At 36.5% G+C, this 25862-nt stretch overlaps 1 protein-coding gene and 1 pseudogene across 2 annotated transcripts in view; one reads left to right on the forward strand and one right to left on the reverse strand.

Moving 5' to 3' along the window:
• The window catches only part of UBE2K (ubiquitin conjugating enzyme E2 K), a 68565-nt gene extending 44579 nt beyond the window's left edge, over positions 1 to 23986 (forward strand). For both annotated transcript variants that reach the window (XM_065907254.1, XM_065907255.1), the window contains exons 3-7: positions 1037 to 1095; positions 12518 to 12600; positions 20246 to 20345; positions 22926 to 23054; positions 23716 to 23986. In XM_065907254.1, coding sequence (XP_065763326.1) covers positions 1037 to 1095; positions 12518 to 12600; positions 20246 to 20345; positions 22926 to 23054; positions 23716 to 23790 — 446 coding nt within the window. In that variant the 3' untranslated portion in view covers positions 23791 to 23986. The remainder of the gene's footprint in view (positions 1 to 1036; positions 1096 to 12517; positions 12601 to 20245; positions 20346 to 22925; positions 23055 to 23715) is intronic.
• On the reverse strand, positions 4637 to 4754 carry LOC136148158 (U6atac minor spliceosomal RNA; annotated as a pseudogene).
• Positions 23987 to 25862: the final 1876 nt, after the last annotated feature.

A 25862-nucleotide genomic window follows, 5' to 3' on the forward strand; every position in this document is an offset into this window, starting at 1 on the left:
AGTTCATGGCTAGTCTTTGATCTAAGTCATCACTTGACTATTTTGAAGCAAATCCAAGGCGTAGTTTTATATATAACTGCTTCACTGGCACAGTTTTGTTTGTTGTATTTTGGAATGGTAAATACTCTATGTTAATGGAACATAAAATTTTAGAATTAGAAGTTTCCTGAGAGTTATGACTCAAATCCAGTCTGAAGTCCAGTGCAAGACTCCCCCTTCAGAGTTTCCTGAGGGGCAGTTAGCCTCCTTTTTAATATCTTAGTATGGAAAGCTAAATAAACTTTTTTTAAAAAATGCCCTGTTTAGCTGCTAGTTGCTTAAGATAACTTCATACCAGCATGTTGCCTACTGTGTATATGTTACTGGTTAGAACAATCTCTTTGTAAAGTTTTGCATTTTATATACCTATTTAGAGGAAGAAAGTAGGTTTTTGTCTTTGTGCCTACCTCTTGTCTTATTGTTGAATTTTGTTTTTTAAATTTTAACGAGAAGTATTGGTATTTTATGCCCCAAATAAAAGTTTGGGACAGTTTCACATTTGAGAGAACCAGCTCGATATAGATTTTTTTCAGTTCATGGCATGATCTGTGTTTCTTTATTCTCTGTGCCTTCTGTGCCTTTATACTTCCCTTCCTTCTTTCCTTTTTTCTTTCCATTTTTTTGTCTTATTTAGCAGCTTTTTTCAGTGTGGATTAAAGGAAGCAAAAGCAGATAGAACCTGTACTCTAATTGTTCCAGTGAATTCTTTGGTGTTGGATTGTCTATAGATTTAATGTATTCATCCATCTCTAGTCCAGTTATTCACTGATAAGCTAATATCGGTTGTATAAAATGGGTATTCTGTATGCTTTATGTGACCTTTATATTAAAAACTAGTAATATTTTGTCTGTTTCCTTTTTGGGTTTCAACTTTAAAGTGAATCTGTTGTAATTGAATATAACATAGTATATGTTTTGAAAAGTTCTATCACTATATTTGGCTTCACATATTTGAGACAAGCAACATTCTTAACTTTCTGTTTTTCCCATTTTTTAGGAGGAAGATATCAACTAGAGATTAAAATACCAGAAACATATCCATTTAATCCCCCTAAGGTATTGTAAGCCTGTTTTTATGCATGAACTATATGTCTTGGTTCATTTAATTAATATATACTTTAGTATTTATTAAAATTACAGATTTTTTTTGTGTGTCTGTGTTTGCTGTGTAAGTTTGGTGTGGACAAGGTTTAAGGTTATGGTGATTTGCTTCTGGAATTAGAATGAAAAGCAAGCTTACTTAGACGCAGCTAGTAGTGTATTTAGACAGGAACAAGATATGTATCAGACAATGGCTTAAATTCTAGGTCTGGAAAAACTTGCAGTGTCCCAAATTTAGAGAATCTTATATAAATTTTTATTTGCCTCAAAGAAATATATGTGTGTGTGTGTGTGTGTGCGCATGTATATATATATATATATATATATATTTTTTTTTTTTTTTTTTTAGGGAATAGTGTATTCTGGATTTATTCAACATTTATTTGAATGCTTTGTGCCAGTACAGCAATAAATAAAGCTTTTACTGTCCTTGCTGTCATGGAGCTCATGTTCTAGTGGGACGAAAAAAGTGAACAAATCACTGCAATTGTGATAAATATTAAAAGAGCAAACAGAATAACCTAGGAATGTATATAACAAGTGGAACTAATCTAAACTTACATTTTGACTGAACTCCTTCCTTTACGTCTTTACTTTTGCGATCATCACCATTTTAGTTTAGGCTTTCAGCTTTATTACTTCCCTGTTTTGCCTGTTACTTAATCACCGTTTCATTTTTACCACTAATGTTCATTCTTTGTAGTGCTGTACTGTAAATCTTCCTAAAGTGCATTTTTTATCATGTTTTGCTTCTTCTCTTTCCCTGTTAATAGTCTAAACTCCTTATAGCGATGGGCATTTAAAATCTATAACATGCCTCTGTGGTCTTTTCCAGCCTAATCTTCTGCCAGTTTCACCCACAAAATCGGTTTCATTTTCCAACCTAGATGATTTGCTGTTTGTATGCTGCTTATTCTTTCACACTTTTCTGTCATTTTCACTTGAATCATTATCCCTGTCTTTGACAATGCTAGTTTTCTTTTGAGGTCTGGGTAAAGTATCACTTTCTCCATTAAGCTGTGTCTGTCACAGTGTTTCTCCCTTTACTCTCAATGGCACTTTATATAATTTATGTGGTACTAACACAGTTATAGTACAAATCAGTGTATTGTATTATTTGGTGATGCGTATCTTTCACTAGCTTTTGTGTTCCTGAGGTCAAAGACCATGTCTTAATACACCTTTGTATTTTCTGTGATTCCTAAAAGTATAGACTCCCTTGAGCATATGATATTAGTCTTTCCAGAATTCATTCACACAACCTACTGGTTGTCCCCTGTTTAAGAATAGACAAGATAATGGAAGTTTCAGGGTAAAGTTGTGTCACCTGACATTGTGAGGTGCCTGTTTCTCTTATTATTTATGTTCATCTATTTTCTGATAAACCTGATTGATTTTTTTATTATGGTAAGTAAACATAAAACTTATTAACCTTAACCAGTTGTAAGTGTACAGTTTAGTGGCATTAAGCAGATTCACTTTGTTTTGCATCTATCACCACCATCCATTTTCAGAACCTTTTTTCATCTACTAAATAATCACTCCCTGTTTCCTCATGCTGGTAACCAGTTACACTTTATGTATTTTGGTCTACTTTAGGTACCTCATTTAAGTGGACTCACTGAATTTTTATCCTTTTGTACCTGGTTTATTTCACTTAAATTAATGTCTTTAAGGCTCATCTGTGTTATAGTTTGTATTGGAACTTCTATTAAACTTTCATTTTACATCTGTGACATAATATTCATCCTTATCTTAGTTACCCTCAACTAGGTAATCTTGGTTGTCAGTATTATCATTAAAATAAAATAAGTAGTAGCCTCTTTCAGTTCAGTTCAGTCGCTCAGTCGTGTCCAATTCTTTGCGACCCCATGAATCACAGCATGCCAGGTCTCCCTGTCCATCATCAACTCCCGGAGTTTACTCAGACCCATGTCCATTGAGTCGGTGATGCCATCCAGCCGTCTCATCCTCTGTCGTCCCCTTCTCCTCCTGCCCCCAATCCGTCCCAGCATCAGGGTCTCTTCCAGTGAGTCAACTCTTCGCATGAGGTGGCCAAAGTACTGGAGTTTCAGCTTCAGCATCAGTCCTTCCAGTGAACACCCAGGACTTAGTTTATGTTAATTGTAGAATACTAGAAGTTTAAGAGAAGATTTTAGAATGTTTTGAGATTAGGATGACCTCCACGCCTAAAAAATAATTTTTTTAATGGAAATGAGAGAAGAAAGAGAAGATCTCAAGAGAGACTGCTCTCAAACACTGTATTTTTACTATTAAGTTAAAAAGAACCTATATTTTTAATATTAAGTTAAAAAAATAAGTTAAAAAAAACCCACTGTATTAAGATGTCACTATTAAGATGTCACTTGCTTTGTGCTAAGAATTTTATATGCCTTCCTAAGACAGTCTTAATGAGGGGACTGAGGGTTAGAGGTCAAATAGAAACTAGATTTGTAAGGCCTACTGTGCTCTACTTCCTTGATCCTACTGAGGAAAGAGTAAGGGCAGAATCTCTGAAACAGTGAATGTGGCTCTACCAAGAACAAGAATCAGTTCAGTTCAGTTCAGTTGCTCAGTCGTGTCCGACTCTCTGCAACCCCATGAATCGCAGCACACCAGGCCTCCCTGTCCATCACAAACTCCTGGAGTTTACTCAAACTTATGTCCATCGAGTTGGTGATGCCATCCAGCCATCTCATCCTTGTTGTCCCCTTTTCCTCCTGCCCCCAATCCCTCCCAGCATCAGGGCCTTTTCCAATGAGTCAACTCTTCCCATGAGGTGGCCAAAGTACTGGAGTTTCAGCTTCAGCAGCAGTCCTTCCAATGAACACCCAGGACTGATCTCTTTTAGGATGGACTGGTTGGATTTCCTTGCAGTCCAACGGACTCTCAAGAGTCTTGTCCAACACCACAGTTCAAAAGCATCAATTTTTCAGCACTCAGCTTTCTTCACAGTCCAACTCTCATATCCATACATGACCACTGGAAAAACCATAGCCTTGACCAGATGGACCTTTGTTGGCAATGTAATGCCTCTGCTTTTTAATGTGCTATCTAGGTTGGTCATAACTTTCCTTCCAAGGAGTAAGTGTCTTTTAATTTCATGGCTGCAATCACCATCTACAGTGATTTTGGAGCCCATAAAAAGAACAAGAATAATCACCCATAGTTCAGATCTTACAGCATTTGACAGACTTTTTGATCTTAGGCAAGTTGTCTAAGGTGTTTCCTCATTTGTAAAATCATTTCAAAGGAGTAGTCCATTTAAAAAATAGTATTTCATTAATTCTATGAGGCATTTTTTCACATTTTTTAATATTTCTCAAATCAGGGTATATCTTTTAGTGGATGAGATAATTTAATTGGCCCAGTTCTTTTCTTTCTCATGGTATATAAAATAATGGTGTATTGAATACTTGATGGTACCTGTGGTTCAGTAAAATACAATACTTAGAACAACATGCTGTAAATATTAGCCAGCATTATTTCTTACCGAAAAACATGATGGTTAGATGCAGTGAAGTAGGTGGCAGTGCCTTAACCATATGCACATGGTCAGGCTCTAGAGCCTCTTCTGTCTTTGTCAAGGGGAGTGCTCACCTTTCATATAGCACATAGCAGTTCTAGATATCTCCTCAACAGAAATGATAAAGTGTCCATACAACAACTGTACACAAGTGTTCATACCAGCAGCAATTTATAACTGCCAAAAAGTGGAAGCTCTCTAAATGTCCATCAACTTAATGGGAAAATCAAATGTGATGTATTTACCACATCTGTTTATAAAGATGAACAGGCTGCTATGTGCTATAAGATAGATGAACTTTGAAAACATCATCCTAAATGAAAAAGCCAGGCATAAAAAGCCACACATTGTATAATGTCATTTACAAGAACATTAGAAGAGGAAAATCATAGAGAAAAAAGGTAATTTGTTGGTTGCTTAAGGCTGGAGGAGTATGAAGGAATGGGGAGTGACAACTGGTGGTTACATAATTATTTTTGAGGTGTTGAAGTGGTCAAAAATTATATTTTGGTGGCGGTTGCACAACTCAATATACCAAGAAGTGTGCTTTATATGAGGATGGATTATTGTCTCAATAAAAGTGTTTATTTCCCTCTATTGTTTTCATTCAGTCGCTAAGTTGTGTCTGACTCTTTGCAACCCCATGGACTGCAGCATGCCAGGCTTCCCTGTCCTTCACTGTCTCCTGGAGTTTGGAGTTTGCTCAAACTCAAGTCAGTTGAGTTGATGATGCCATCCAACCATCTCATCCTCTGCGGCCCTCTTCTCCTGCCCTCAATCTTTCTGAGCATCAGGCTCTTTTCCATGAGTCACTTCTTTGCATCAGGTAGCCAAATATTGGAGCTTCAGCTTCAGCATCAGTCCTTCTGATGCATATTCAGTGTTGGGTTTCCTTTAGGATTGACGGGTTTGTTCTCTGTGCTGTCCTAGGGACTCTGAAGAGTCTTCTCCAGCACCACAATTCAAAAGCATTGATTCTTCGGCACTCAGCCTTTATGGTCCAACTCTCACATCCGCGCATGATTACTGGAAAAACCATAGCTTTAACTATATGGATATGGACCTTTATTGGCAAAATATTGTCTCTGCTTTTTGATATGCTGTCTAGACTTGTCCTAGCTTTTCTTCCAAGGAGCAAGAGTCTTTTAATTTCATGGTTGCAGTCAATGTGTCTGCAGTGATTTTGGAGCTCACAAAGATAAAATCTGCCACTGTTTTCCCCCCTTTTCATATCTATTTACATCAAATGATGGGACCAGATGCTATGATCTTAGTTTTTTGAATGCTGTTTTAAGCCAACTTTCTCACTCTCCTCTTTCACCCTCATTAAGACGCTCTTTAGTTCCTTTTTGCTTTCTGCCAGTAGAGTCGAATTATCTGCATATCTGAGGTTGTTGATATTTCTCTTGGCAATCTTGATTCCAGCTTGATTCATCCAGTCCGACATTTTGCATGATGTTCTTTGCATGAAAGTTAAATAAGCAGGGTGGCAATCTATAGCCTTGACAAACTCCTTTCCCAATTTTGAACTAGTCCATTGTTCCATGTCCGGTTCTGCTGCTGCTTGAGCTGCATACAGGTTCCTCGGGAGGCAGGTAAGGTGGTCTGATATTCCCATGTCTTTAAAAATGTTCCACAGTTTGTTGTGATCCGCAAAGTCAAAGGCTTTAGTGTAGTCAGTGAAGCAGAGATAGGTGTTTTTCTGAAATTCCCTTTCTCTGTGATCCAGCAGATGCTGGCAATTTGATCTCCAGTTACTCTGCCTTTTCTAAATCCAGCTTGTGCATCTGGAAGTTCTTGGTTCACATACTGCTGAAGCCTGGCTTGAAGGGTTTTGAGAATTACCTTGCCAGCATGTGAGAGGAGTAGGTGTGCAGTAGTTTGAGCATTCTTTGGCTTTGCCTTTCTTTGGGATTGGAATGAAAATTGATCTTTTCCAGTCCTGTGGCCACTGCTGAGTTTTCCAAATTTGCTGGTATATTGAGTGCGGCACTTTAACAGTATCATCTTTTTGCATTTGAAATAGTTCAGCTGGAATTTCATCATCTCTGCTAGCTTTGTTCGTAGTAATGCTTCCTAAGGCCCAATTGACTTCACACTCCAGGTTGTCTGGCTATAGGTGAGTGACCACACCATAGTGTTTATCTAGGTCATTAAGACCTTTTTTGTGTAGTTCTGTGTATTCTTGCCACCTTTTTTTAATCTCTTCTGCTTGTTAGGTCCTTGTCGTTTTTGGCCTTTACTGTGCCTGTCTTTGCATGCAATGTTCCCTTGGTATCTCTGATTTTCTTGACGGGATCTCTAGTCTTCCTCTTTCTGTTGTTTCATGTATTTCTTCTCCTTGTTCAGTTAAGAACCTCGCTTTGCTGTTCTCTGGAACTCTGCCTTCAGTTGAGTATATCTTTCTCTTTCTCCTTCGCCTTTCACTTCTCTTCTTTTCTCAGTTCTTCGTAAGGCCTCCTCAGACAACTGTTTTGTGTTCTTGCCTTTCTTTTTCTTTAGGATGGTTTTAGTCACTGCCTCCTGTGCAGTATTACAAACCTCTGTCCATAGTTCTTCAGACCCTTTGTCTACAGATCTAATTCCTTAAAGCTATTTGTCACTTCCAGTGTGTAATCATAAGAGATTTGATTTAGATCATACCTGAATGGCCTAGTGGTTTTCCCTATGTTCTTCTATTTAAATCTGAATTTTGCAATAAGGAGCTCATGATCTGAGTCACATTCAGCTCCAGCGATTGTTTTTGCTAACTGTGTAGAGCTTTTCCATCTTTGACTGCAAAGAATAAAATCAATCTGATTTCGGTATTGACCATCTGGTGATGTCCATGTATACTGTATAAATCTAAATTCAGAGTGATGTCATAGTCCTAGCTCTGTTTTAGGCACTTGATACATTATTTCATTTAATCTTTAACATCACTATTTTAACCCTTCCTCTTTCCACCATTTTTAGAAAAATAGACTAAAAACATAAGAACTGAGGTCTGTCTGATGTTTTTGCTACTGTTGATAGCTCATGTTGCTTTTCAGGCCACTACTGTCTTAATTCCAGTTATTCCATATTGAGGTAGCTTCAAGCTTTAGAAAAGTCTTCATTCACTCAGCCCAAATTTGGTTTTCTTTGGCTTCAACCAGTTAGTTGTAGTTGGAATTTAGTATCATTTTAAATGCGGTCCTCCTCTAATTGATGGTATTATGCTTTTGCAGTAAATGGTAATTAATGTATGATAAATATGTTCTAGATATTTCCTATATTAAATTTGAATTTTTACTGCTTGGTAAATGGAAAGAGTGGGGAATAATTGTGTAAATTTCTTGCATAGTTAAGTTCACATATGTTTAATACATAGCCTCAGGTTTCATTTTTTTTTTTTTTAATAATCATCTTACATGTCTTGGATGCTTGCCAATCTGTTCTCCGGAAGTCTTTTTTTTTTTAAATACTTGATTTTTGATTGTGCTGGGTCTTTGTTGCTTTGCAAGGCCTGTCTCTCGCTGGTGAGAGGGGGCTTCTCACTGCGGTGGCGTCTCTTGTGGAGCTCAGGCTTCAGTAGCTGTGGCACACAGGCTCAGCGGGTTTAGCGTGTGGCGCTTGGTAGCTGCGGCTTGTGGGCTTATTTGCTCCAGGCATGTGGAATCTTCCTGCACCAGGGGTCGAACTTGTGTCCACTGCATTAGTAGGTAGATTCTTATCCTCTGTGCCACCAAGCAAGCCCCTCAGATTTAATTTTAAACTTCATGAGATTAAAGAATTGAAACTGTTAAATTCTCAATGCTGTGCAGCCAAAGCCAAAATTGCACCAGATTGAATGCTTACATTGATTTATTTTAACATGGTCACAGAGAATTTTCTGCTCATTTTTTTTTTTCTTTTTTTTTGCAATAAAACTATTGACCCTCAAGAGCAGAAGGTTTACTTCTGGACAGAGAAGATATATCTTTGAGTCAGCTGAATATAGTGTAGAAGGAGTTTGATTCAATGCATACTTAAAAGTAAATTGTAATATATACTCTATTAATGAAAAACTCATTAAATTAGGAAAACTAGTTCAGTGATTTGTCCAACTGATTATTGGAGATTAGATTGTGAATTTTCTTCTTTTTCCTTGGTGTTACAAATATACTCTTAAATGTGAAATTGAGTATAAATACCAATGGTAATAGCCTTTAGTGAGTCTTCTCTTCTGCATATGTATATTTAAAATAGCATTTTCTTTTGTACAAGTTAGTTAAAGCATGTTTAATATTGTAACTCTCATGAGTTCCAAGCTTGAAACCGGAAATTCCTGATGGAAATAGATTTCATATCTACCATCAGGTAGAAGGTGAAACTTTTGTTGAATTAAAGACTGTAAAAACATAGGATACATCCTGTAGGAAGAGATAAGATTACTGATGATGGTTCACCAACATAGAGAATGAAGACTAGTCCCCTTCCTTCACTTCAGTCTGGTTACATTATGTCCATGGTATTAAGATTTTTGTTTCTAAATTCTTTAAGAGCTCCTCAAAATTAATGATTGTTGTCAAGTTATCCACATGGTGCTGTTATTGGTTTCACTTGTGAAAATAAGGAAGCTTGACTTGTTAATTGTGTAAGTATTTTAGTACTATTTCTCTTTGTTGTTGTTCAGTCGCTCAGTCATGTCAGACTCTTTGCATCCCCATGGACTGTACCATGTCAGGCTTCCCTGTCCTTCACTCTTTCCTGGAGTTTGCTCAAACTCATGTCCATTGAGTTGGTGATGCCATCCAACCATCACATCCTCTTGTCACCCTCTTCTCCTCCTGCCCTCAATCTTTTCCAGCATCAGGCTCTTTGCATGAGCTGACCAAAGTATTGGAGCTTCAGCTTCAGCATCAGTTCTTTCAGTGAGTATTCAGGACTAATTTCCTTTAGGATGGACTGGTTTGATCTCCTTGCTGTCCATGGCACTCTTGAAAGTCTTCTCCAGCACCAGTTCAAAGCCATCAATCAGTTGTTCAGCGCTTAGCCTTCAGCACATGGTCCAACTCTCAGGTTCCTACATGACTACTGGAAAAGCCATAGATTTCATTATACGGATCTTTGTCAGCAAAATAATGTCTTTACTTTTTAATACGCTGTCTAGGTTTGTCATGGCTTTTCTTACAAGAAACAAGAGCCTTTTAATTTTGTGGTTGCAGACACAGGGAGCTCTGCCTGGTGCTCTGTAGAGACCTAGAGGGGTGGGGTGAGCTGGGGTGGGAGAGAGGGTGAGTCAAGGGGGAGGGGGTACATGTACACACACGGCTGATCCACGTGGTTGTAGGCAGAAACCAGCGCAGCCTTGTAAAGCGCAGTTATCCTCCAATTAAAAAACAAGTGTGGGCGACCACATAGAGAACCCCTTACAGGACAGTTAATATCTGTGCTAGTAGATAACGGAGTAACTTTGAAAGTTATTCTCTTTATCATTATCTCCAAATGCAGAGTTACTTGTTCCTAATTGTAGACTGTAGTACAAAGAAATAAAGTTTAATAATTTCACATATTAGTAATAATGTGCATATTAGTTTTCATGTAGAGTCTACTGAGAATCATTTACTGAAGATTCTTTAAAAAGCAATATACAATTAGATCCTTAGATCACATCCTTAGATCATCAGCCGAAATCATAAACCCTTTGACATCTTCAGTGGTAGATGTTTAAAATTCTGTTTTCCTTGGGACTTCCCTGGTGGTCCAGTGCTTAAGACTTCGCGCTCCCACTGCATGGGGCACAGGTTTGTTCACTGGTAAGGGAACTAAAATCCTGCATGCTTTGTGGGTGTGACCAAAAAAGAGCTTTTCTTTTTTTTCTAATCTTGTTGAAAATACTGAAAGTCAAAATACTTTGCTGTCCTTGTGTCACTGAAATTGTGGCTTATTGTTATCTCATATCATCATAAAGCTTTGAACTCAAATGGTAAAAATTGAGATGTGAATATCAATTGTATATTTATTCAGTGTGAGGCACTTCAGATGCTTGGAGTGCTCTACTAACCAAATAGGCACCATGCATTTGAGGGAAGACTAGGCTAATGTGGGAGAGATTGTAGAAGTGTGATCGGTGCTGTGATGCAGACAAGTGTAGCGTGTGGGATCAGGTCAAGGAGAGTGGTTGTGGAAGTTGAAACTTGGAGAATCAGTATGTGTTAGCCAGAAGAGGATATTAAGGTGCGTTATTGGAAGAAATGTATGAAGGCCCTGAGGCAAATAGGACTTGTTGAGCACTTGCTTTGAATGTGGGGTGATAGTGAGGTTTGAGAGGTAGACTAGAGCCAGTTTAAGAGTGTGGGCTTACATAAAGGAAATGAGAAGTCCTTAAGAGGCCTTAAGTGAGTAGTGTCATGAATCTGGTTTGTTTTAAAGAGCTCTTTGGTTTCATTGTAGAAAATGGATTAGAGGGAACAAAACTGAAAACAGTAAAGTCAGTAAACTGTTGAGTAAGCCAGGAGCATAATGATAGTCTTCTTTAAGGAAATGGTGTTCTGTGGATGGAAAGAAGTAGGTATCAGTGAAAGCAGTAAGTGTGATTTTTTAAGATTTATAAAAGAACTAGGAGTGGAAAGTCTTCATTAGTTTTAGGTATTTTGAAGTCATTGGTGACCTACACTGCTTTTTCAGATGGTACATATGTTAGTGAGTATGTGCGGAAATAGGGATAGATAGCATAGTATTCTTGCCTGGAAACTCGCATGGACGGAGGAGGCTGGTAGGCTGCAGTCCATGGGGTCGCACAGAGTCGGACACGATAGAAGCGAGTCAGCACACATACATGCATTGGAGAAGGAAATGGCAGCCCACTCCAGTATTCTTGCTGGAGAATCCCAGGAACAGAGGAGCCCAGCGGGCTGCTGTCCGTAGGGTCGCACAGAGTCGGACACGACTGAAGTGACTTAGCAGTCGCAGCATAGACAGATCACGAGAAGCAGAAGCATAAATATTTTAGCTACTTTGCGTAAATAGCTTAGTTTTGGAGCATACATTGATGAATAATTGTTGTAAGGTACTTTTAGTTTGGCTTGTAGTAATCTATTAAGTGTTAAAGAATTTTGACTTAGGTGACTATTATATACATGTCAAATGAAACCCTCATGCGTCTTCTCCTGTTCCTCCTCCAGAAGCTCATAAGTAAGAGCTGATGAACTCGATTTCATTTCAAAGTTAGCATTTTCACTTGTTGATTTCTTGCTCTTTCATGTTAAGACAAACAGGTACATTTAGAATCTGAGATTGTGTGAGTTTGTATTTTCTATTGCTAACTAGTTATTTGGTATTGGGTAAATTTCTTAGACTTTAAGCCTCAGTGCCTGGCAAATAATAGTAGACCTTTAAGTGTTACATTTTTCTAAGTATTTGAGAAAAAACTGTTACAGAAAAATCAGAAGCAATCTTTCAATCACTTACTACATCTGTTTTCACATACTGATTTTGCTTTTTCCTTCAAACCTATTCTACACCCTTTGTCACACTAAAAAATCGTCATTTGCTATCTGTATTGACTTTATGTACTACCTAAGTAGATCTTAATTCATGTTACATTTCTCATAACATCTAACACTATGCTCGGTAAGTTATAAACACCTTAGTTATAGTTAATTGGTGGGTTTTTTTGAGCATTTATTAAAAAGAATGTATGTCATTGATAGCATTCAGCTTACTGAATGCTTTGTGTTCTACATCCATCCCTTGACCTAGGCACAATGATATAATGTTAAGTATGGGCTTTTTAAAAAAAAAAAAAACACACTTGAGGATTTCTTTTTTTTTGGAAGTTTTACTTAAATTATATGGTTGTGTTTTTTTTGCTGTTACTTAAAAACTCAAATGTGCTTTATATTCTAGGTCCGGTTTATCACTAAAATATGGCATCCTAATATTAGTTCCGTCACAGGGGCTATTTGTTTGGATATCCTGAAAGATCAATGGTAAGAGATTTTGAATTCATGTTCAAGCCTCATGATTCTAAGTCTGTTAGAGTGTTAAATATGTACTTGGCCTCAAAGCATAAGCATGAGCATATTATACTTTCTCTTGTTTGGGAAGTAATTTTAAAACTTGATGAAATCTCTCAAGTACATTAGAGAAAATATGTTATAATTGAAATTGGAATCTATATTTAAATAGTGATTTATTAGGAAATGTCAGATGCTAACTTTATCTTGAAAAATCTTGGATTTTGTTTGTTTTGGTAATTTTCATTTTTTGCTATCTTTGAAAGATTTTTCTGAAAGACAAAATTGAAGTATTGAAGTAATCAGCTCTGACTTGGGTGGAGTGTAGGCACCAAAATGTTAGAAGTTGTGCTAATTGAACACAAGGTTCTAAGATTCTATGAAGCACCACCTTTATAGGTGGTGTCTTCATTTGTACAGTGCTTTTACATGTTTTGTCTGATTTCTTAGCAGCATAGTGTTTAACCATTAGGTTAAAATTGTGGCTCTGTCATTTACTTACTTGTGTGGTCTTCAGTAAATTACCTGGTCTTTATGTCTTTATTTCCTTATCTGAAAAAAATGAGGTTAATACCTATTTCTAAGGGCTATTGAGAAGCTTAAATGAGTTGTTTTATGTATTTCTCTTAGAGTAAAGCCTGGATTGAAAAATTCAGACAAGAGGTAAAACGGCATTGGAGTGGAAGAAAGCAAGTTATGTGTTTGATTTGTCAAGAAAGGGAAAGGATGGGAGCTGAATAAGATAAAATGGGAATGACAGCATTTAGCACGTGGGTCAGTTGGTATATTTAGAAACTGGATGAACGGCAAGAGTTGCTGGTTTTGCTTTTCCATTCTAATACAGCACATCTGAATAAAGCCTCTTCCTCAGTAGATCATCTCTTGAGATCCAGTTCCTTGATCTGTGTTCCATACACTTAAACATTGAACATTATGGAACAGACCTGTTTTCTGTGAGTCTTCTGATTTGTGACTTTATAATTTGTTGAATTTCTATGCCTCCGTGTTTTTATCTTTAAAGTCATCTCAGAGGTCCCTTGTAGCTCTTATTGCTCAGTGATCTTAATGGAAACTTGCAGTGTTAGAGACGTTGTCCTTTTTCTCAGGTGTTTGCCAGGACATCATTTCTTTTGTTCTCCCCTTCCTTTTCCCACTCCCAGACTTAACTCGTTCCTGCCTGATCTCCTGAGCTTTTGCACATGATGATATCTCAGGGTTAAGTCGCGACTTCTGCTTCTTTCCATCTGTACTCACTTTCTTGGTGAGCTCATCCGATTTCATAACTTCAGCATTTATATACCAGCAACTCACAAATTTATCTCTTCTGAACTCCAGGCATAGCGCCTATACTTGACTATGTAATAGACATCTCCAACTTAAAACATGTTGAAACTGAACTGTTGATAATATTTCCCTAACCCAAAACTTATTTCTGCTCCATCTTAGGTTTTGGCAACTACATCCTTACAGTTGTTCAGGCCAGACCTCACTGTGATGCTTCTTTCTTTCTTTGGTACCCTCATACTCCATCTGCAAATCCTGTTATTGAAACCAACGGCGTTTTATTAGTAGTCTGTTACTACTCCCCTGGTCCAAGTTGCATTGCCTCTTGCCTGATTGATCGCAGTAGCCTGTCCCTCTGCTTTTAACTTCAGTCAGGCTATTCTTAGCAGATAGAATGAAACCTCTGCCTCTTTGAAAACAAAACTCCACACTAAAATTTTTCACTGTCTTCTCTTTTTTCTGAGTTAGCCAGCAGTACTACCGCTTCTGATTATCTTTCTATAAATAGTTGAAAGATTATGGTGTATATAGAGACAGAAAACTTGAAGTTTTGTATCAGAACACTTTTGTCAGCTATTCTCATTTTCTAAGGCAGGTCAAATAGCTGAATTTGGTCTTTTTTCATATCTATATTGTTCAAATAATAAAAGGTATCAGAGACATCAGATAAAATAGGTGAGATTGGATAACCGTGGATTTATGGGCCCTCCCCCTGTCCCACCAGCTTTGTTGAGGTAATAGACCTTCAGTGTATTTGTAAATGTCAGTTTTTAGGCTAATTTGAAATAGTTACGTTAGAAAACTGTTTGTTAATCTAAATTTTTTATTAGTACATGTGGATGGTGATTTACCTTTAATATTTGATGACTTGTATGTTAGTATGGTTTATTTCTTAACTTCATAACATAACCCTACATGCAAACTATTTTCTGATGTTTTTCCCCTGACACCTCTTAAGACTAAAGGTGTCTGTTTACCTGGGGAAGAAAATGGCAACACGTAAAAAACACTCGTTGATACTGCTCTTTCTAAAGACGTGAACAGGCGGAGAATATTTGGATGGTTGGTAAGGTGTGCTCAGCACCATTAGTCATCAGGGAAGTGCAAATTAAAATCATAGTTAGATACCACTGTAGTGGTTGTGGTTTAGTCACGAAGTCACATCTGACTCTTCGCAACCCCATGGACTAGAGCCCACCTGGCTTCTCTGTCTATGGGATTTTCCAGGCAAGAATACTGGAGTGAATTGTCATTTCCTTCTCCAGAGGAACTTCCAGACCCAGGGATCGAACCCAGGTCTCCTGTGCTGCAGAAGATCTCCTGCATTGCAGGTGGATTCTTTATGGACTGAGTCACCAAGGAAGCCCATGATGCCGCTACACACTTGTAAATGGTTCTCGTGCATTGCTGGTAATAGTGTGGCTCAGCCACTCAACCAGCTGTACCTGCCAAAGCGTATGCCTTCATATGGCATAACAATTCTACTCCTCAGTATTATATGCAGGAGAAATCTGAGAGGAATGAGTGAGTGCATATGTCCACCCAAAGACAAGAATATTCTTAGCAGATTTATTCAAACTTCAAGTAACCCAAATGTCTATAAGCAAGAGAATGGCTATATAATGGATTAATTGTACACTGAAATAGTACATAGCAGTAAGAAAAAAAAGACATGTTCATGTTGACACAGTAACATGAATGATTCTCATGGACATGTTCAGTGACAAAAGCTAGACACAAAGAAGTACACACTGTATGATTTCATTTTACGAAATTCAGGATGAGTCAAAACTAATTTTGGGTGATAGAAACTGTGACAGCGGTGGGGATAGGTAAGTGTCGTGAATAAGAGGGGCAAGAGGGAGGCTTTTTTGAGTACTGGAGGTACTCTATTTTTATCTAGGTGGTGATTGCTATAATGTATACATATATAAAAATTCATCTAGCTGTCAGGCAGTTTATTCTTAGTTTACCTTAACAAAAAATTATAACAAAAAAGCTGCCATTCTCTTTAAGTAGATGCTCTTTAGGTAGCATTCAGTGTTTTGAATGAAAATAGATTATTTATTTATTGATGGTCTTCTGGAAGATCCTTGACAGACAAGTTAGTCAATAATACAAAAATTCAATGCTTTTTATTGTACATATTAAAGACCCCACCTAGTCCATATGATGGAGAAGGCAATGGCAACTCACTCCAGTACTCTTGCCTGGAAAATCCCATGGACAGAGGAGCCTGGTAGGCTGCAGTCCATGGGGTCGCACAGAGTCAGACACGACTGAGCGACCTCACTTTCGCTTTTCACTTTCCTTCATTGGAGAAGGAAATGGCAACCCACTCCAGTGTTCTTGCCTGGAGAATCCCAGGGACGGGGGAGCCTGGTGGGCTGCCGTCTATGGGGTCGCACAAAGTTGGACACGACTGAAGTGACTTAGCAGCAGCAGTCCATATGAATGAATATTCAATTAGCCATATTAACTGTGCTTATTGAAGTTTGAGATCTGAGCAAAGTTAATTTACTGAAGATAGTTTTATAAGGTACTCACTCATCAGTCATCAGTTCACTTGCTCAGTTGTGTCCGACTCTTTTTGACCCCATGGACTGCAGCACACCAGGCTTCCCTGTCTATCACCAACTCCCGAAGCTTGCTCAAACTCATGTTCATCGAGTCAGTGGTGCCATCCAACCATTTCATCCTCTGTCGTCCCCTACTCCTGCCTTCAGTCTTTCCCAGCATCCGGTCTTTTGCAGTGAATCCGTTCTTTGCATCAGGTGACTGAAGTATTGGAGTTTCAGCTCACTCATATCCACTGATTAAAATTAGCTGACATATTTTGAAATTTCATACTCCTGCTTGGCTGTTAGGATTGGTTTTTAATAGATTTATGTTAATGTTACACATTATATGCTAAAAATCTCAAAGTTATCAGTAGTATGAATTTAATCAGTACTTTGTGAAAAGAAAAATAAATGAAAACTAAAGATTGTATTTTTATTTGTATATTTTTTTCACATTACCAAGTTTAGATTCAAAATTTCATGTAGAGCAGTCAAAAAATGTACACATATCTTTATACCATCAAAGATGTTATAGTTTCTATAGTATTTAGGGTCAGAAGAATAACTTTTGTTTTAATGTTAATTTTATTACAACTAATTTTGAAAAAATTGTTGTTATGTTGATTTTGTGTTCAACTTTTAAGAACTTTGCATTTAAGTTTCTTTTTAAACCAATTCTTAATGGTTTATGAATACCTCCCCAACATTTATTATGAAAGTTTTCAAGCATACAGGAGACTTAAAACTTTTCTCATCGAGATTGTTATGAATTAAATCCAGTTACAACTCTAGATTTTCCTTCAGTTTTGAGAACAGACTGTCCCTTTGCATTCCTACCAACAGTGTACAGAATTCCAATTGCTCCACACCCTCACCAACAAATGTTATTTTCTGTTTTTTTAATAGTAAACCAGCCAAATGAATGTGAGGTAGTGTGTGAGGTTTATTTTTCTGTTGTTAACAAGTTGTAGGAGTTATTATATATATAATTCTTGTATAGTTGTATATATAGTTCCTGTATATAATTCCCTTGTCAGATGTATGATTTTGTAAATATTTTCTCCCCATTGTGTGAGTTGCCTTTCACTATTGATTATACTCACTGCATAGGAAGATTCATTTTAAAAAACTTTTTTTTTCTTTACATAGGAGTTCTTAATTTTGGTATAGTTGTAGACCATTTTTTCTGTTTCTTATTTTGTTATCTGTGCTTTTGCCTGTCCTTTGATATGCTAGAAATCATGGCATGCTGCACTGTCATGGAGCTTTCACCCTGTGTTTCACCTTCTAAGAGTTTTATAATAAGTTTTAGTCTTGGGAATTCCCTGGCAGTCCACTAGTTAGAACTCACTATTTTACTGCGGGGTGTGGGGTTTGATCCCCAGTTGGGGAATTAAGATCCCACAAGCCAGGCACAGCAGCCAAAAATAGTTTTAGTCTTAGGTATAGGACTTCGATCCATTTTGAACTGATTTTTTTCTCTTTTTTTCCCTGATTTTTCAAAACTTGAAGAATGGTTAACGCTGTTGGTTTCACATGTCCAGTAAAGTGATTCAGTTGTACATACCTATTCTTTTTCTGGTTCTTTTCCATTGTAGATTATTACAAGATATTGAGCATGGTTCTCTGTGTTAATTTTTATATAGGGTATAAGGCAAGGTGGAAGCTTTTATTTTACTTTATTTTTTTTTAAGGTGGAAGCTTTTAAAACACAACTTTTAAAAACTTTATTGAAGTGTAATTTACCTTAAATTACACACATTAAAAATATACAGTTTGATAAGTTTAGACACATATACATCCATGAAGCTGTCACACATGAAGATAACGAACATAACTCAGCATACTCCACAGAGTTTTCTAGTGGGTTCCTTTGTAATTGCTTCTTCCAGACTTCCTGCTCCCCCATCTCCCAGCAACCATTTACCTGCTGTCACTATAGATTAGTTTGCATTTTATGTAGTTCAATATAAATGACAGTTCCAATAGCATTTAGATAAAGAACTATTTGTATTGTAATTTTTCTCTAATAGATAAAATACAGACCTATGTTTGTGACACTGATTTTATTTTAGTTTAGAACAGCCTTTCTCAATTAGCTTTAAGTTGTGTGCACTGAAGCAGTATTTCTCAGAAATTAACTTGCCTCAGAATCACTTGGAGTTATCTGGTAAACCACCCAAGAGGTTCTAATTCAGTGGATCTGGAATGAGGCTAAGAATTTTCATTTCTTACAAGTTCCCACGTGATACTGATGCTGCTGTTTGAAGAAACCTGTATGAGACACATTACGTTAAGAAATTTGTTGCTGATAATAAATTAACTTTCCTAAGCATCTGAGATGGTACTATTTATATAACCATTCTTAGGGAAATTGAGACAATACTTAATTTTCTCCCTTCTCTTATTAAAATGGGGAACCCAGTTGAAAAAGACTGGTTTGGAATTATCTAATGTGTGGTGAAAATGGATATGTTGTTTAATAATCTTCTACATTTAAAACAGTTCACTATTATGTTATTTCACTATTGTATTCATAAATATTTTTTATAGTAACTGGTCAAATAATTTTTCAACAGAAATGCTCACAATCCTTTCTGGTTAGGTAGGCAGCATTTTCTAGATAAATATTTGCTTTATAAACATTTAGAAGCATGAATATTAAGCCAAAAGCTTTCTTTTTTCAGAAATGTTATGGAGTGATTTATTTTCTTTCTCTTCATTTAAAATTTTTCGTTGTAGCTGCTAAGTTACAGGTGTACAATATAGTGATTTGCAGGTTTTAAAGGTTGTACTCCGTTTGTAGTTATTATAAAATATTGGCTGTATTTCTGTTGAGTGCTTAGTTGTGTCCAACACTTTGCGACCCCATGGACTTTAGCCTTTGCCAGGCTCCTCTGTCGTGGAATTTGTTGTACAGTAGATCCATGTAGCTTATTTTATACTTAATAATTTGTACTCCTTACATCCCTGGACTTCCCTGGTGGCTCAGATGATCAAGTATCGTGCAGTGCGGGAGACCCAGGTTTAATCCTGGGGTCAGGAAGAGACCCTGGAGAAGGGAATGGCTACTCATTCCAGTATTCCTGCCTGGAGAATGCCATGGACAGAGGAGCCTAATGGGCTCACAGAGAGTCAGACACAGCTGAGAAACTAACACTAACCATCCCTACCCTACACTGTCCCTCCCTTCTCCTCTCTCCCACTGCTGACCACTGGTTTTTATTTGTTTGTTATAGTCACTAGTTTGTTTTATTTTTTAGATTACACATTAAAGTGCTACTATATATTGTTTTTCTGACATACACTTAGGCATAATGCCCTCCAAGTAATTTTATATTTTTTTGAAAGTAAAGGATATCTGCTTGATGGTATCTTGTTTTTAGAGTTACACAGAAAGGAAGTTACTTTGTCACTTTAATAATGTCTAGAGAAATGGATAGAAAGTTAAGTCAGTAGATAAAGCTGACCAGAATATTGGCAACAATAACATGGCGGTGGGTGGGTGGGGTGGAGCTAACCTGATTAAAGGCAATTTAAGGTATCTTAAGAAACAGAAAGATTTACTTGTTTTAAAATATATATATATATGTATATTATATATATATTGTTTTAATATATATAGTAGGCAGATATATAAATTTCTAAGACTTAATTATATGACTGAGATAAAAATCTTTTTTAGCTCCAGTACTTTTCATATTTATTCAGAAAACATCTACTTTGTCATGCAACTGTTTTCGACCGGGATGTCTTCCTGTTGTGAATTTCAGGGCAGCAGCAATGACTCTGCGCACGGTATTGTTGTCATTACAAGCACTGCTGGCAGCTGCAGAACCGGATGATCCCCAAGATGCAGTCGTAGCAAATCAGGTGAGAGCGTTACTTTTGAAAGACTTCCTTATCTATGAGTCTTTGGTGGTTTGCAGTGTTAGAACATAAGCATATGTCTATTGAAACTAAATCTAGAAATGGTTTCCTTTCTTGCTGTGAGATTATTATATTACATATAATAGTGAAAACCTAATTTAGTGATTTTTTTTAAACAAAGTAGTTTAACTGGGTGTATTAAATAAACCCAGTACAGCCAGTTGCTTTTTTCGAATATATTGTGCCATTTTCAAGAATTACACAGTGAACACCCATTTATCTGCCTACTGTCTTGATTCTGTGATTAACGTTTTACTTCATGTGTGTGTCCATTTGTCTTTTAATTCAGTGATGATCTTTCCCTGATGATACTGTTAATCAGCTCCAGCTGTGGCACTGAAATGGCATGGTGAAGGTCATCACGGACTTTGTAGTTGCCAAATGGAATAAATATTTTTCAGTTCTGATCTTTGATTTCCAAGGCAGAGGTTAGCAAATTACAGCCAGACTGGCTGTTTTTGTAAATAATGTTTTATTGGAACACCCCCATTTGTTTACAGCTACAAGTGGCAGAATTGAATAATTATGACAGAGACCACATGGTCTGAAAGCCTGAATAATTATTATGAGAGTTTGCCAGCTCCTACTCTAAACCATTAGGATTTATTGAGCCTTGTAGGGTTTTTTTTTAAGCCAGAAGTTTTTTCATCTCTTGACTTCTCTTCCTACCTTTGTAGTTGTGGTTGTTCTCTCTTAGTTCCTACCGTTACTCCCTCACCCTCCTTGTTTTTGGCCATGTTGCCCGCCCTCTAAAATCTTAGTTCCTCAACCAGGAATGGAACCCTTGCCCCTGCAGTGGAAGTGTGGAGTCCTACTTACTGGGCTGCCAGGGAATTCCCTCTCCTCCCTTTTAAATACACTTCCTCAGTTCTTATCACATCCTTTCTTTTACTTTCCATTTTATACTCTCATTTGGATGATCATATCCACACTGATGTTGCCACCTGTATGTTGGTAACAATATTCAGGCTTGACCTTTCTCCTAAACCCAAAAACCTGTTTGGAACCAGAGCTCTATATGAATATCCCATGGGTACCTTAGTACAACATTCCATAACTAAAGGCAGACTCTTAAACCTTGTGAACCTGTCCATCCTTCTATAAACAGCTTGTTTATATATCCAAGTCACAGATACGGAGTACTTCTCTCTGTCTCCTTTTCTCTAATATCTTAATATCTCTATCATAATACTTCTCTAACTGCTTTAGTTCGCATGTTTAAAAATTCTCATTTGACTGCTCTGATGGAATTTCCTACCTCAACCTCTTCTCTTTACCTTCTACACTGATAGCAGTTAGCTTTATAAAAGCTCAAATCCTGTTTAATTTTACTATTAAAAATCTGTTAATAGCTCTCCTGTCACCTACTTGGTAAGTCCAAATTGTTTAGTTTGAAACGTTCCTCCATGATTTGAACTATCTCCTAAATTCTTACTGTTCTCAAACTCAGGCTATTCAAGATTATCATTCCTACATGTCATTTCACCCAATCTGTCATGTTTCCTACCTAAGAAAACTTTCCCTCTTACAAGCTTCTTCCTTTCCTTTGAAAAACTGTTCACTCCTTATTTTATGTATATTGTTAATATGTCCTACTATTATTTGCCGTAGAGTGCTTAGAATTATGATTTAACATGTTATATATGTCCTATTGATTTCAATTTTGATAGAAGCATGGTTTGAGCCTCAACTTTGATTTCCTGTTGAGTTCTGAGCCTCAAAGTTAGAGATTGGACTCAGTTTTCTTTTGACTCTGTTGGGTCGTCTGACTTATTTCCTTGTTAATAATGGTAGAAACTAGATGTATTATTTTAGTGTATAGAAATACTCAATGTGTATAAAACATCTTAAATATTAAAGTGAATTTAATATTTTAAATTTTTATAATTTGCTTTATTAAGTAATCGTAGTCTCAGAATACTTGAGAATAAATTTACCTCTTCCAATGCATATGAAGACTCTTACATTTTAAAAAGTGTTCTGTTGTGAGTTCATAATCATCTCAAAACACGTGCTGTAAGTTAGGACTGCACATGGGGTTTCCTTAAATCACTACAGTAATGCAGCTCTAACAAAACAGCCAAATCTCCTTGTATTCTAGCCCGGGCTGTGATTAATACAAAAATTGGTCACATTTATTAGTTACTGTTCACTTAATTTTAGAAGCTAGTAATTCTGTTTATCTGTGTAATGTTTGCCACTTCACGATGATTAGAGGCATTTCTAATAAGTCCATTTAGTGTTAGTTTTCTACTACTTCGTTGAAATTGGAGATTAAAATTGATAAATATTATATATCTTTGTTTTTCTTTCATCAGTGCAACTTGTGAATTGCAGGTTCATGTTAAACAGTCTTTTCTTCAGTGACATAGTTTGTTTGCTATGGAAAGTGAATCAGTCACATTTTAACAATCTAATCTACGTTTATTTAGAAAAAACAGGTTTTTAAGCAATTAAGAGATGAGTTCCTATTTTGAATACTATAACTGCATTGTCATATCAATCAATTTTTCCCCCATGTAGTACAAACAAAATCCTGAAATGTTCAAACAGACAGCTCGACTTTGGGCACATGTGTATGCTGGAGCACCAGTTTCTAGTCCAGAGTACACCAAAAAAATAGAAAACCTATGTGCTATGGGCTTTGATAGGGTAAGTACATAAAGGCATGTTGATTTTTATTTATTTGTTAAATTATTGTTGCAAATCCTTGACTGACAAAAGTGGTTCAGCAGTACTCTAAATCTAATTTTGATAAGCAAACTTTGTTATTAAAACTAGTGATTTTTTTTTAACTTTGGTTGGTTACAGTCATTTATATTTTATTTTGAAAAATAATTTTATTGATTTATTTTTGGCTGTGCTGGGTCGTCACTGTTGCTCGGGCTTTTTCTGTAGCTGTAGCGAGCTAGTGTGACATGCAGGCTTCTTACCGTGACGGCTTCTCTTGTTGCGGCACGGGGCTGAGTCGTCGTGACTCCTGGCTTGTAGAGCACAGGTTCAGAAATGGTGGCACATGGGCTGAGTTGCTTCGCTGCATGTGGGATCTTCCCAGACCAGGAATCAAACCTGTGTCTTCTGCATTGGCAGGCGGATTCTTTACTTCTGAGCCACCAAAGAAGCTCTAGTCTTTGGTTTTAGAGTTTTTTAATGCACTACAAGTGCAAGGTAACTTAAAAATGAAAAAACAAGGTGTGGTTTCTTTAAAGACAGTGAGTCATAGGGTATTTTTATTTTTTATTTATTTTTTTTGATACGGTATTTTTAAAATATTTCCTTGAGATTTTATTTTGTCCCCTTTTCTTTTCTACAGAATGCGGTAATAGTGGCCTTGTCTTCAAAATCATGGGATGTAGAGACTGCAACAGAATTGCTTCTGAGTAACTGAAACATAAAGAGAGATGCTGATATAGTCAAGCTCGCCCCTTCTTGGAGGAGCATCAACATCTGTTATTTTTAGGATTCTGCATAGATTCTTTTAAACTGGCATTCTTGCCTAATGATGTTATCTAGGCACCATTGGAGACTGAAAAAATCCCTGCTCTGTAAATAAAGCTAATTAAACGTCTGTGTAAATTTAAAAAGGGGAAATACTTTAATTTTTTTCTTACTTAATAGTGTAAAAATTCTTTTGAGCTAAGCTAAAACCATGGAAAAAACATGCTACTTTAGTGTTTAGCAGTATACCAAGACTAGCAAGAGTTTGCTTCAGGATTTTGTTGAATAATTAAGATAATATTTTGAGTGTGTCAGGGCCATTCACATTGTTGGTGTTGCATCACAGCTACCTTAACTGTTTTTAACATGGATCCTCTGTGCCTGTGAATTTACTTGCATGCTTGTACTTGACTTCTTAGGATGGGTAGCTGAAAAGACCACCATTTTAAGCATTTGAGAATTCTTCAATATGAGATTTATCCAGAAATGAAGATGGTGACCTAGTCAGAGCCTTTTTTGTCCTTGTCAGCAGACTGGGACAACTTATCTGTTTTTTCCCCTCTTTCCACACACAGCTAATATTCTAATATTAAATTTCTTTATATTTGGTGGGGAAATGTGCTGAAGGACAGTATCCCTTGCTCCATTTTAGGTCATCCATTTGGAATGTTTTGTCACAGTTCTCCACTCTTAAAACTTTCCTATTACTTATATAGGAATATATACAATATATATACAATAATAATATTGTAAAAATGGAGCTGCCAATTTTGTTTTGTTTTTTTTGTAAAAACAGTAAATACTTGATGTTGCAGTATTCCCAGATTAAATGAAAAGAACCCAGCTTAATTTTTCGGTGAATTTAACGTCTTTTGATTTTTAAACTGATAGAATTTTTCTTTGAGAACTTGCAAGGACGAAATCAACTGTTTGCAGTTTTTTTAGCCTGATTTTGGCTTTATAGAGATTGCTTGCACTTTCCCCTATTAACACATGAAAGCTGTGTTGGTGTTTTACTGTACATACTTCAGATGCACATAGGAATAGAAGTGTGTTATAAATCTAGCTTTCTTTATGATGTTTCTGATAATATGAGAATTGAAAACTTTACCTTCTCTTGTACATAGTCAGACTTTCTATACGTATTAAAGTTACACTTCACTCTAAGTTCAAAGTTTGAAAATTATTAGTTTTGCAAGCTCTAACACTAATGTGAACATTTTATGAAGGGTGAAATGGATTTGTGTAGGCAGTTCTATACATAGAAACACAGTTCTTATTAAATATTCAGGACCAATGCAAAAATAACAAAAATGTAATGGAATCTGAATGAATTAAAGTAAGGCTGTATATGGAAAGTCATATTATGAAAGGTTTGCTTTCTTCAAGTGTTATTTATCCTAAATTATAATGGTTAAGTGTTTGGAAAATAGTTTTGAACCATAAATTCAGCATAATTTCATTTGACTTCTCAGTAATCTTAGAAGCAATAAAAAGAACCATTATTAAATATATTGTAATGTTAAGATGTGAAGGTTCTTCCAGAAACTTGTAAGGCTTTCTAATCAGTAGTGAAACTCTTGTAGTTGATTATTGCATACTAAACACAAGTTGCTGTTTTTTCCCCTGTGTTTGCCTAAGTATAAATTTCTTTATACAATCACCTCCTTTAATTGTAATTTAGTTACTTTCTAAAGATGCCAAAGGAAAAAAGATTTTCTTTATTTATTTTAAATAGCTAAAACCATGTACTTTTCTTTATATTTTGAGGTAAGGTTGGAATTGTGTGAAAATGTGGACAGTTTTGTTCCATCGTTGTTTAGAATTAATTTTTTTGTTTAGTGGAGGGTGGCTTGGTAATGTTAGTAATATTTGCATTATTTTAAATATCAAACACCTCTACCCAGTTTACTATTTGCCTGTATTATCAGGGTATATTTAATTGTCCTGTGGTTTGACAAATGAGAGAGAGAACTCAGAAGTTACCAAGGGTCAAGCTTTGTATACTTTGCTCTTGGAGGC

The sequence above is a fragment of the Muntiacus reevesi genome, chromosome 16 (assembly GCF_963930625.1).
Source record: "Muntiacus reevesi chromosome 16, mMunRee1.1, whole genome shotgun sequence".
NCBI lineage: Eukaryota > Metazoa > Chordata > Mammalia > Artiodactyla > Cervidae > Muntiacus > Muntiacus reevesi.